Source organism: Boleophthalmus pectinirostris, unplaced genomic scaffold (genome assembly GCF_026225935.1).
Source record: "Boleophthalmus pectinirostris isolate CB_2022bp ecotype Guang Dong unplaced genomic scaffold, ASM2622593v1 HiC_scaffold_6, whole genome shotgun sequence".
Classification (NCBI taxonomy): domain Eukaryota; kingdom Metazoa; phylum Chordata; class Actinopteri; order Gobiiformes; family Gobiidae; genus Boleophthalmus; species Boleophthalmus pectinirostris.
The window spans coordinates 23,949,796-23,962,783 of NW_026571447.1; the positions used below are offsets into that span (position 1 = coordinate 23,949,796).

General features: G+C 37.5%; 2 protein-coding genes across 4 annotated transcripts in view; one reads left to right on the forward strand and one right to left on the reverse strand.

The window, feature by feature from the left end:
* The first annotated feature begins 75 nt into the window (after positions 1-75).
* mrpl13 (mitochondrial ribosomal protein L13) lies at positions 76-3,589 on the forward strand. 3 transcript variants are annotated; one of them, XM_055163703.1, is made up of 8 exons: positions 76-204; positions 538-661; positions 776-869; positions 943-1,003; positions 1,150-1,236; positions 1,302-1,423; positions 3,146-3,191; positions 3,267-3,589. In XM_055163703.1, exons 1-7 carry the CDS (start codon positions 178-180, stop codon positions 3,168-3,170), a joined length of 540 nt encoding a protein of 179 aa, XP_055019678.1. In that variant the 5' UTR covers positions 76-177; the 3' UTR covers positions 3,171-3,191; positions 3,267-3,589. The 3 variants fall into 3 exon arrangements, with proteins under 3 accessions (XP_055019678.1, XP_020793138.1, XP_055019677.1); XM_020937479.2 differs by lacking the exon at positions 3,267-3,589 and having other exon boundaries at positions 3,146-3,265; XM_055163702.1 differs by lacking the exons at positions 3,146-3,191; positions 3,267-3,589 and adding an exon at positions 2,812-3,050.
* Positions 3,590-6,223: 2,634 nt separating this feature from the next.
* Positions 6,224-12,988, reverse strand: part of col14a1a (collagen, type XIV, alpha 1a) — an 86,122-nt gene continuing 79,357 nt past the window's right edge. The window contains exons 42-47 of the mRNA XM_055163876.1: positions 12,254-12,289; positions 11,419-11,485; positions 10,887-11,075; positions 9,443-9,520; positions 8,339-8,494; positions 6,224-6,275 (exon numbers count right to left, since the gene is read on the reverse strand). Of these exons, the coding sequence (XP_055019851.1) occupies positions 6,247-6,275; positions 8,339-8,494; positions 9,443-9,520; positions 10,887-11,075; positions 11,419-11,485; positions 12,254-12,289 (555 nt within the window). The 3' untranslated portion in view covers positions 6,224-6,246. The remainder of the gene's footprint in view (positions 6,276-8,338; positions 8,495-9,442; positions 9,521-10,886; positions 11,076-11,418; positions 11,486-12,253; positions 12,290-12,988) is intronic.

A 12,988-nucleotide genomic window follows, 5' to 3' on the forward strand; every position in this document is an offset into this window, starting at 1 on the left:
TTTTCATATTGGTCAATGGATTTATTGTTGACTTGGAGAAACAAATGACAAGAAGAATCCATGGATCTTTTAGGAACAATCTTTGTTTTGAGGGGACAGATTTTATGGGACGGACCGTCGCTCACGCTGGGGTCAAATATCTCTCGAGGATGTTGCGCTGCCGATAGATTTTTTGATATGTCAAGTTTTTCACGATCAGCCCAGGTAAATGTAGACAATAACACGACAGATGCCAATGTCAAGTTACGTTATTTCCTATATATTTATAATAACGTTGTTTATTATCTTCGTGGCTATAAAGGCTACGCTAAACTGACCATTATTTATACAGTGTGCATCAAATCCACAGTTCACAGCTTTAACTTTGGGTATATATGTATAAATATACTTTATTCATATTGATATTGGCATCACTGACACTTTCCGCAGAATTAACGTCAAATAGTAGTAACAGAAGTAATCTGTCTGTGTTGTTATTTTTGCGTTTGAAATAATGTTATATTGTAATAATGTTTCTATTACTGTGTTTCTCCTCAGCAATGGGCCACGTTTGCTCGCTCCTGGTTTCTGATTGATGCTAGGATGCAGCCTCCAGGAAAAATAGCAACTATGTCTGCTATTCGACTACAGGGCAAACACAAACCCATCTATCATGCCCTGAGTATGAAACTATTATTATTTTGTGTCTATTAAAGCCCCTTTATTTGCATATTTTAGTCTCTGTATCCTAGTTTATGTTCTTGCTTATGTTGTTCTGTTGTTCATGTCTTTGCAGGTGACTGTGGTGACCATGTAGTAATTATTAATAGCAAAGAAATAGCCTTTTCTGGGAATAAATGGGAACAGAAAGTTTACTCTTCACATACAGGGTAGGTACATGACAGCTTCAAGTGTTCAAGTATGCCTAATATCAGGTACTTCGTAACCCATTATGTCTAACAGTTATCCAGGGGGATTCAAGCAGGTCACAGCTGCTCAACTTCACCAAAAAGATCCTAAAGCTGTAAGTGTAGTTTACATATCGTATATATCAAAATACACACACACACGCCTTGTTGTAAAAATAAAAGTTTGGAGCCCCTGCACAACTTGAGATCAAATCACTAATGACATTTTTTTCAAGCACATATTTGTCTTTTTTTTAACCAGATAGTGAAGTTGGCAGTTTATGGCATGCTGCCTAGGAATCTACATAGACGCACCATGATGCAAAGATTGCACATTTTTGCTGATGATGTAAGTATCAATTAGGTTTGTCTTGGTCCTATCTTATCTTACAGTTTTTACTTTTTAACTTGTAGGTTTTGCCATATGACATAAAGGCCAACCTGACAGAAGAACTTCCTCAGCCCAGAGAAGTCCCACGGAAACTCAGTGAATACTCTCAAGAGGAGATAGAAGCATTCCCACGACTTTGGACGCCGTAAGTAAACACTAATTTCAAGTCCGATCATAATATACTAAGGCCGCCTTGAAAAAAAACAAAACAAATATACATATATACAATACAATATTTTCAAAGCAAAATTGTTATTGCTATGACTAGTTCTCGAGACTATTTTAAAACCAAATTTGTTTATGTTTTTCTTTGTTAATAATTTAAATGATCACATTACACTAACTTTAGTATGAGTTATGATGACTGTAGCTGCGACAGTTTTATTAATCCAGAGGGTGGTGCTGTTGAGCTACAAATCCTATCTCGTTCATTACCATTTTGAGTGGCTCAATTTGAATCATCTGAATAAAATAAGGCGATATATTCCTATTTAATAGCATGAAATTATTGCTGTAAATTAGTAGCCTTTAACTTTGGACATTGTACAAATGTGTGTCATTATTCTGGCAGTGGTCCTCTGCCTGTAGTTTGCTCAAGCGGCATCTGTGTGAATGTGGACACAACCCTTGCCAGCTCAATACCTGAACTGATGAGAGGAAAATAAATTAACATTTTGTCATGATAAATACAGGACATTGTGACACAAAACATAATATTATCATGTGTAACTGAATTATCATTAAAATGCCTTGACTATCAACTATTACAACCTAAGACATGTTCACGTATTTCTATTGTTATAGTATTGAGAAAAGTTGTTGTGAAATGTCACCCCTAAGCCTTTTTCATTATTCCTGAATGGACAGTTGTTCCCTCTCTGTACTGTGAAGGCATCAGTAACACATTGTAATGATATTCATGGTTTTTCTGAGTCTAATATTTTCCTGGTTGAGGGCTACCCTGACACTGTGACCCTTGGTTTTCTTGTCAAGATGAAAAGACACTTCTCTTCATATTGTGGTAAAGCCCTAGAAGCTGAACACAGATTGGAACAGTGCTAGTAACTTTCTGACTCACAATGTCTTAGTTTGATTATTTATATTAGGATGGATTTAAGTATGAACATGTAATTACAGTATTCTTGTTGTTTACACCATATTTCTGTCCCTTGATGTTTACTTTGTACGGCAATGGCTTTTCTTTCATTCACACTGCTTGTTTGCATTATATTCTGTGGCTGTCAGGCTGTGTGCCAGTGATAAATGAGCCACTTTTTATTGTTTACTGGTCCAATCTCCTCAGCCAATCAGTGCATCTTCTCACACCTGTCACTGTGTGGTCGTCAAGGTCGAACTTCTTGTGTTGTCGTTTTTTACATTAGCTGTGGTCTAGTTAATATTCACACACACTTTCGTATTCATTTGATTCATCAGTGCCTGTACATGTGAGTGTGAGAGAGAGAGTGCTTTTTGAGGTTGTGATCGTGTTTTGAGCTGTGCATTTTATTAAATATGTGCTTGGTATTCTCTCAGAAACCTTGGAGTCAAAGCAAAGATCAGAGATTGAAAGACCCATCCTCCTTCCCTGTAGCACAGAGCCAACAATGTAAACATGCTGTTGTTGATAGCAGTGCTATTATACTTGATAATAACATTTTTCTTCTTCATATCAAAACCAATACCCTGATATTATCAGTCGCTTGCTATCTTAGTTTGAAATTAAACAGGAGAAAATATACAAAAGGGTGCTGCATCTAGTCTAATTTTGGAAAAGCAAAGATAAAATCTGCCTGCCTTTTTTATTGTAATTGTCTTTTTAAACTTTTACCTTTTGTTGCTAATGTTTTATGTTGTGTTTTCTTCACAGACCTGAAGATTATAAAATGAAATGAAGTTGGATGCTTCCACATGTAATATCTTTGTTTTTTGGTGTTTCTTTAATATTTATGTCTCAAATAATATTGAATAAATATCCTTGACATGTTAACATCAGCCAGTGTGATGCTTTGTATCCGTTCAACTACGTGCAACAGATTTGGCTGGAGAAATGTGTCATTATTTTGTGCACTTCTGTTTGAGCTGGTTGACAACTTACCACAATTGTCACACTGTAAGATCATAAAATACCAGGGGCAGCTGTTGCTCACCCATATTTTTTTCAGTTGACCTCACTTATCTTGAGCTCTCCAAAACTGACATTTAAACTTAGTCTTTGGTTGGAAATTTTAAACATGTTATGAGGTGGCTCAGCAGTGTTGTGTAAATCAAATCTTTCTGTGTAAACTATAAAACAGACTTGTAAAACATTTAATGAACCTGTTACCGTCTTTTATTCCTCAGTGTTTTTAGTTTGTTTTTTTACAGCTCAAGTTAAAGCAGAAACACATTTTGTATGACATTTTTATTTGTTAAAAAACAACAGAAAAATAAATAAAAAATATTATGGGATCAAATGTGAATGAGACATTTACTATACTGTTAAACAACATTGCAGTGCGGTCCTTTTAGGCTTCACAAAACTGGTGAGCCAACACCACCACAGTGAGCAGGCCTGACTTTTGCATAAAAAGTCTGATTTGTTTTTTAAAATTCAAATACTGCTTTGAAATAATTAACAAAAAATGATACAAAATAAAAAAAATAATGGTTGTTATAAATTATTATACAAAGTACATCTCAAAAAGATACACTATGTGAGTTTTTAGGTGGAGGGTCAGAAACCTGTTTTCTCCATGGAGATGTTGTCTTGTCTGGAATATTCTGTAAAATGGCATCTTTACGGTGACAAGCAGGGTGACTCCACCAAACCAAGATATTTTTTTTGTTTTATATATATATATATATATATATAAATAATTAACTAAATATGTTTAAACCACACTGCAAAACATTCCAGGCAAAGCAATAACATCTCTACAGAAACAAGCAGGTGCCATTTACCCGCCAAAAGAAAAGTCACATGGTACACCTTTAACAATACTGTTCAGTGAAAACAATCCATGATGAAACAATCCAGTTTCTTATAAAAAGTATCCTGTACATTTGTTTATCCAAGCATTTGTAACACTTAAAATCTCTTAGTTACATAAAACCATAACCTGGCAAGTTACACGCTCAATGGTTGGCTTAAGGAACACATGCAACTTTACCAATTATTTCAGAAACCTGCAGAGAGATGGACAAAATGCTTGTACAATATCACTGGATGATGCAGACATTTATCAGGCACTTTATTCCCCCTTCATAAAATGCTCATATTAGAGTCTATTTAAGTCTATTTACACAGTTTGAGCAGGTTCAGTACAAGACGGGGGAGCACTTTGGACAAGACCTTTAGTATTTTCTTTTCTGTGTTGTTATGTGTAGTCCTCATACATTTAAGCAAGTCTATACTTCTCTTTTGAATCCTTTCTCATCACTCTCCTCCATTACCTCCACATTGCTGCTCTCCTGTTTCCTAACGTCCCGCGGAAATCTCTGGACCACCCCAGGCGACCTCAGCTCCACGTCCTCCGAGTGGGTGGGGGGGGAGTGGTATGCTTGAGGAGGGGCTCGATACTGTTGTGGGTAATACTGAGGGGGGTATCCGCGATAATAGGGGTCCTGTTCCTCCTCTTCCTCCTCTTCACCCTGGTCGTTGTTGTAACCCACCGCTGCAGGGTTGTAGGGCTGGTTGTAGGGTTGGTTGTATGGTTGGTAGCCACCGTGAGGCAGCCGTTGGACTGGTTTCATGGGAATATTTGGGTCAGTTGATCGGTATGATGAATAATCAGAAGAGCAGCCAAACAAAATGCAGACTTCAAGTGCATATAACAGGTTAGATTACTAAATTCATTAAATATTACATAATTATTAAAGACTTAATACGATTTTAGCTAGTTCTTCCTAATGTAACCATTTTGGTGCATTTGATCAATGTTCATGTCACATCAGCTGCTCCCTGTAATTTGATTTTTTACACTTGACTGAATATTTACCACAGGTACTATCACACAAAACCATGTTATAATTAGAAAACAAAGTAAACCTGTCATATGCACTTCAGGGTTAAGCTGTAAGGAGTTGTGTTTTAGTTTACAGAATAATCATAGGCAAGACTTAAAAGAAGAATGCACTAGATTTGAATCATTAGCCCTGGTCTTAAACTGTCTCTTATCTTGCCCATTTAACAGTTGAAAAGAGCAGTTTGGGATTGTGCGTAAGCAGATTTGAGCCCCATGATAGCATCCATACGATTATGTTAGTTGAGAAGTAGGTTAATGAAGCTGCATTTTATTACTGCAAGCTCACTACTGGGTCACATAAAGACAGCAACTTCGATTTACAGATAACAAATTAAGCTAATCAACGTCAATATTTAGTCGATTCATTAAGATCTGAATGATGAGATTAACTGCAAATAGCTGTAAGCCTCAAACATGGGAAGGCTCCAGTGAAGCAGTGTGTATTTCTGTATTTGTTGACAGATGGCACTGTGATCAGCCACAATGACTATCACTGAGGCATTGTGGGGAGTGGTTCACACTTGGGGGAAAGTGAGCAAGCTTATCCGTTTTTTTGTCTTGGAGGCTGTCATATGAAGCAAGATCAACAAACCAAAAAAAGGTCTGGATTTCAGTAGAAAAATGGCAGCAAACATGCAAAAGATAGTCAGACGTTGTAGAGCAAAAACTGCAACTTAAAATAAACACATACAAATGTTGTGTCTTAATTTGCTGCATAAAAACCTCTTGTTTTTTATGCAAAGCAAGCTTAAGCAGTGGGAATAATTTGAAGATGTCTCCCGTGAACAGAACTGCTGCAGGGATTAGAGGTTAAGCACCAGGGTCAGGAGTAATTACCCATCCCAAGAAATATGGACCCCTTGAGGGAATGCAAAAGTCTGTCAATTTCCTCAGTTTTCAGTCATATTTACAGAGGGAGGGTGGAGGAGAGGAGCACATGAGGTGAAGAGGGCTACAGTTGTTCTCAGTAATCATTCCCATAGTCCTGTTGACCTGAGTCACACAGAGACGGAGACGGAGCAAAGGAAAGAAGAAGGAAATGTTAATAATCCAATGACAATCCAAACATTACAAATGCACTTTCACATGTTAAACACTGGAAATTAGAATGTATGAAGCAGAGGTGGGCAGTACTCTGTTACTTTGTTACTTGAGAAAACTCTGAAATAACATTGTTCTTACAGTAGTTTTTAGACATCATAATTTTACTTCTATTTTTATAATATATTTTACAGTGTAACAGAAGTATTTTTTGAGTAAAAGTTACTGACAAAAGCATCATGTTGATACTAAATTATTTGAGCATTTGTGTTTCTTGCACTGCTCCTTCAAATATAATTTAGTTTTTTACTCATTTCTGTGGTCTATCCTTTGAAAATTCAAGGTTTTATGCATTACTTTTGTTCCATTTTATTCTAACAATTACAGATATCCAGAGTCAGACAATTACCCCTATTTGATTAAAGTAAAGTAAAGTAAATAATGTACTATATAACTATTCTTACTTGAGTACAGTTTTTGACTTCTCAAACCACCTCAGAGTATAAGTAGTATGTAACAATGCACATTTAATTTGTATTATATTTGTAATATTGATTAGCACAAAAAAAAAGTTTTATATCCAAAAACATAAAATGCACATTGTAGTAAACAAATCAAATCCAAATAAAATTGAATGATGTCCTGTGGGTGCACTGTTACAACCTTAATTGCCATGTTGCTATATTGCTAAAATGTATTGGATTTAAGTTTCTCTTTGCACTGAAGAAAGCAGAAAACTATAAATCCTACAAACAGCCTTCAATGAAAAACGTGCCTCGTGAGCAAAACATGAAAACATATTACCCACAACTGCAGTGGCACTCACATTATAACACTCCCCACACAAGACTGCAGCCACACTGTCCGTCCTCTGCTCTGTTTCCTATTGAATGGTTCCTTTTAAGTGGCCAGAGACGCCATCACAGCCAAGCCAGAAATATGTGTCTTTTTGTCTGTTTATATACGATTGTTTTGCAGCTTTCTATCAGCTTCAATCTGCAACACGTCACAAGATGTTGTGCATTTTAAACTCCTTCAAAACGATCCCCTTGGCTCTGTGACAGTCATGACTTCTTAATATAAACTGAACTAAAATAGGACAAGTTTTCTTTGAGTTCTCCAAGAGCCTTTTGTCAACAGTAATATTATAATACATTTAAGAGTCTGGTAGTTTTTTTTGCACTTGTGTTTACTTACATAACAGCCTGATATGATGACAGGCCATGTTATGAAAGGCCATGTTATTGTACTATAATTTTACACTGGGAAAATATAGACAAAATATTTAGTTTTATTCAGCTTCTGGGAACAAAAATCAGCACTCTTACCAAATTTCCATCAAAAATTTTCATCAAATTTCATCAAAGTCCACACTGGTTCATACATCCTAATCATAGTCTGTATATATAAATGGACACAGCTAACGCACTAGCTGCCATGTTCCAAATAGGAAGTTCACAAGTGGCTCTTCCGGCTCCTTCTGACCATGGATCCCATTGACTTACATTGGAATATTGCCATCCCTCTCTCAGTAACTGCTGCTGTGAGCCTCGTCATATTGGTCTTAAAATGTTTGTTTTAATCCGTTCTTCATGAACCTGGTGGGTTTTTTTTTTTTTGCTTTTTTTTTTTTTTTTGCTATTTTGTCTTCCTATTCATATTATAGAGTCTGGGTCCAAATTTGCTCCTGTAACCGTTATAAAGGAATGAGAACTTCGCACATCAATTACTTGAGATGGGTGCGTTGGAGGAAAGCGAGCAGTCCAAGAACATAGAGAAAAATCCCGCACACCGTCTTGCTTGCAAATTGTGAGATTTATTAGGATAAACCGTCGGGATTTTTCACTATGTTCCTACAACCGTTAAAATAAAAACAATGTCTCTTGTGGATCAATAAAGTTTGTCTAAGTTTAAGTCTAAGTTAAGATTGGGAGCTTCATTTAAGTGGCGCTGAATGCTATGGGTGACGTCACACTCACTTCACGTTTTATATGTTCTATGATCCTAATACTCACCTCCAACATTGTAGCCCATACAGGAGTTTGGATCACAGTATCCCGGGGTTCCGGCCTGTCCCGGACTGCCTGGGTTTCCTGGTCGACCAGGGGTCCCTGGGCTGCCGGGGCGACCTGTGGGACCTTGGCTGCCTGTTCGCCCTTCACCTGGCACACCTGTAAGATCAGTTTAATTATTTAGTCAATACAACAAATTATACAGAGAGAAAACGGAAAGGAATCATATATTTAAAAGTAATGATGGACCATTGCTCTTATCAGCTAAAAAATGTCGAGTTTCCAGTTGTCCTTGAACTTTGCATCGCAACACTGGTATTTCACCATTGTAGGACAAATATCCAATTTCTTATCTTTCTTTTATCTTAAATTCCTTACAACACAGTCCCCAAAAAATGGAGAAAGAGGTAGGTAGGTAGTGGCCTGTGTCATTTTTGGATAAAGGGAAGAATGGTGGCTGAGTTTAAAGTGGTCAGAGAACACCGGTTTTCAGGTCAAATTCGGCCGAAGGGTTTTTCTTTTCTGTGTCCTCAGGAGGAGCGGCCCCTTCAGGACACTCAACACAAATACCAAATCAATATTTCGGAGCTATTTCTGTTGCCAAGCATTATTCCCATTCCTGAAGAAAACCACAGGTAAAGCCAGCGGCACAGACCCTTCCTCAAAAAACATAATCTTTCTCAAATATTGAACACCAGGATTTCTTTTATCTGTTATTTGATCAACAAGAAGTTTCCGAGGAGTGGTGTCAGCTTGTGCGAGTATTGATTACACAACTGTAAACAGAAAAACTCAACACATTTTCATAACACAACCTTCTCTGGACTGCACAGAGGGAAATCAATACCGAGGCTTATATTCATGGTCCAAAAGCTTGACTGGCTTTGCTTTGACAGAATAAAAGCCATGGTGCGTTTCAATTCTGCAGATGAAATCAAATTACTGGTTACATGCGTTTGGTCTTTCTTGTCTGAAAATATGAGGAAAGCTGTTTTTTCAACTCAATAAAAACACTCCAGAATTGTATAAGGCAACAACAGCAACTAAAACTGAATTTGTACACTTTATCTAAATGAAAATAGGGTGTATTTGTTTTGCACATTTTACCTGGGGGTCCCGGTGGTCCACGGGGGCCTTGGTTACCCACACCTGGATTTCCCCGATCTCCTTTCTCTCCAGCTGGACCTGAGCCCATGACACATTAGCACTTTACTATAGACATACCGCACTGTCATCTGTATAGATATCACTAAACATAAGAAAACACAATTAGGACTGATCAAATGTGTAATAAACCAAAGTGTGACTCATGGGGTAATTACGATGACCTCATGGAGTAGTTTATACTTGGTAACCACAAACTAGCATAACTTGGGAATGACGTATTAAAAACTATCCACAGAATCTTTAATAACAGTTTCAATAGTTCAATAAACAAAAAATATCTTTATTTTTACATAATTTTCATATAACATCAGTGAACTAGTCAGTATTCTTGTCAAGAAAGGTTTTATTTCTGAATAGTCTGAATTAATAACACTTCTTGTTAAATAAGCTCCACAGATTCAGCGCAGTGGTTTCATCTCAGCCCATAAAACATGTAATAAATGTGTGTTGGGTTTGTGGTCGAGCAGAAGCAGCAGATTATGAATGTTAGAGAAGAGAATCAAAGGTCTGGACTCTCGCTGGACATTTCTCTGCTTTCCTCTGTGTCTTGTGCAGTTCAATACTTCTGTGTGGGTTGCATGTTTTTGCAATGAGGCCTCGTAAAGCTGCTCTGAAAGCTGAATGACCTCATGGATATTGAGCTTACTGTCTTCTGGCCTGGACCAGACCTCCTGGGAGCTCAAATATAACTGAGTATGTCTATGGGGTCACAGAGCAGGCCAGAGCCAAATAAGCTGCAAACAACAGGGATATCCAGCTGAATAGACATGTGCTGGGCAGAAAAATGTTAAGTTTGAGGTCTTCATAAATTATTCCTCTTTTTGAAAAACAACATGCCATTACAATAACAAATCTGTCAAAGTGTGTTTTATTGCTGTGGTAATATATTAAAATAGCACTGATAATGACTGATAACTACATCACATTTATAGTAATGTATTTAACCAAAGCTGTATCTTAAATAACACATGAGCTGCACTACATATGATGAACAATTAAACATGATGTACAGTTAAAATAGTATATTAGTATCTACTTCAGTCAAATGTTTCCTTGCTGATATGAGGGATTTTGTGAAGACCCTTCCCCATTCAAAAGATATTATATTTTTTTACTTGAATTGGGTTATTGCTATCACAACTGAGGACCGCTGCATGCCAAATCTTTCAAATCCGGAAGGAATACTTATGCCTGAAACCCATGAATACATCACTTCACATGTTGTTGTACAAAAGTTAGGAGTTCCCCACTAGTGCCAAAAAACAATAAAAACTCTGCCAAAAATAAACTTAATCTTTCATATTTTCAACCATTTGTATTGTTCCTACTGTGACAGGCCTCTCTAGACACCAGTGGGTAAAGTGCATTATTTTCAATGCCTCACCTCTCTCTCCTGGTCGCCCGTTCTGTCCACCGGTGCCGGGGAAACCAGGCCTGCCAGGCGGTCCTTGCTCTCCCTGTGGTCCTGGGGGTCCTCTTCTGCCTGGTTCTCCCGGAGGTCCAGGAACTGTCCGTACTGACACCGAGGCCTGGGGGATCTGGTTCAGAATGGTGTTATACCGGGACAGGTGGCCTGTGATGGGACATAGTGCATAATTGAATTAGATTCAAACAATAGGTGGATCAAAGCACATTACTAAACAGAATATGAAGGTCAAATCCTAATCCACTTTATATATAGCACATTTTATAAACAAGCAGTTTCCAAAATGCTGCACAGAGACCAAGAAAATGCTCTTATTAGTCTTAACACAATAAAACCAGTTAACTCACACAATGTCAAAAGTTTAAAACACTCAAAACACACTATGGGGCTAGTCAGACATGGGACGCGGCATTCCAGAGCTTAGGATTGACTAGAGGCCCATGTTTTTGTCTTAGGCACTAGGAGCTGGAGACTTTTGAATAAAACTTACTCTGGATGAGTTGTTCGCACACTTGTCGGGCGATGGCACGGATGGCTGCTTGAGACGGAACATCTCCCTGAAACACACACTCTTAGAAAATTACTCTCTGCAGACTCCCTCCCCATTTAAAACCACAGGAACAAACAACCAGACCAGTGCTGGACAAAATGTTGAATGTGGTCTGAAAATGAACCAAACACCGGTTAAAATCAGGCATGTAACAAGTTAGACTACCCATATCACTAAAATATAATTACATTGAAGTTTATACAAAAAAAGTCTTCCTTGTTTGACAATTTTGGTGAAATTTTGAATTTTACTTGTTGGTTTGAGGCAGCAGATGAAACAGAAATAGAGGTTATTCCATAACTGTTATCTGACAGCCATACTGTAAACAAGGGCCAAAGCTTGGCTTCAAACTTACAAAACAATTAGTTCCCTGTACGTAAATTGTCCCTGGATGAAATTTTATGTATTGATGGCATTCATATAGAGATCTCTTGTTTCAGCTTTGCTTCTTTTATTTTTCATCAAAAGAGTGATAATTATACATGAAAACACCATAGTCAAAGTTAGTTTGAAGATTCATGCATTTATCTTAAATTCACTTTTCTTTTTTTAAATAATAGTGTCAAAATATTGTACAGTGAACCTAAACCATAACCCTAGGACCTGCTAGGGAAAGATGAAGTCTTTGAAATGGTTTGAATGTGCTCTTGAGTGCAATGCAGCTTCTATAAAACAAACTGTAAAGCCTTTTTCACCACAGTAACAATATTTCCAGTGCAAAACAGAACAGTAAAACGTGATTTGTTAAAAACAGGGCTGCAGTGGAATGACTTACTCTTTCTCCCTTATCACCTTTGGTACCAGCAGGACCCTAGGACATAAAGCACAAAGAGAAAAATATTATTCACACGTTTGTGTACATAAAAACAATTCATATCCCCACCCAGTCCATTTATTATACCACTTAGATCTGTACTATACTCTTATAACACAATAGTGGCTGAAAGAATGCATTTAGACAGACAGTATTGCCTTATCTGATTTTACTTTTAGATAATTCAACACCTTTGCCTCACTAATTAAATTTGTATGCCTTGAAAACACAGTGGAGCCTAGCACTCTGACATTGCACAGCAGTAAAGCTCTTAGATGCATATCGACCCATAACACGCTCCAACCTGCCAAGCACATAAACCCAATAAATGCATATCAGAGTTCAACACATGGGGGCAAATAAAAGACAAATATTTCCGCACCACAAATGCAAGCACTGATATGAAAAATATATCGGCCTGACGCACTCATAGCTTTTGAATGAGCTCCTGTTTATCTTGGGTGCACATGTCCTTGACTATTCACTACAAGCCTGTGTGCTCAAGTAGAAGTGTTTGAAGAGGTACACCGGGACTGTTGTGTTTCTTAGTCGACCTTATCATGAATATTGCATGGGAGATGAAATTGTGTCTGTGCCAGTTTTAACTTCTAGGTCTCACCACAGTAAATGTCTTCTGCCTGGGTCTCCTCCGTGTTTCTGTTTTAGTTTCATTAATCTTTCTAGGCGCATAAATGT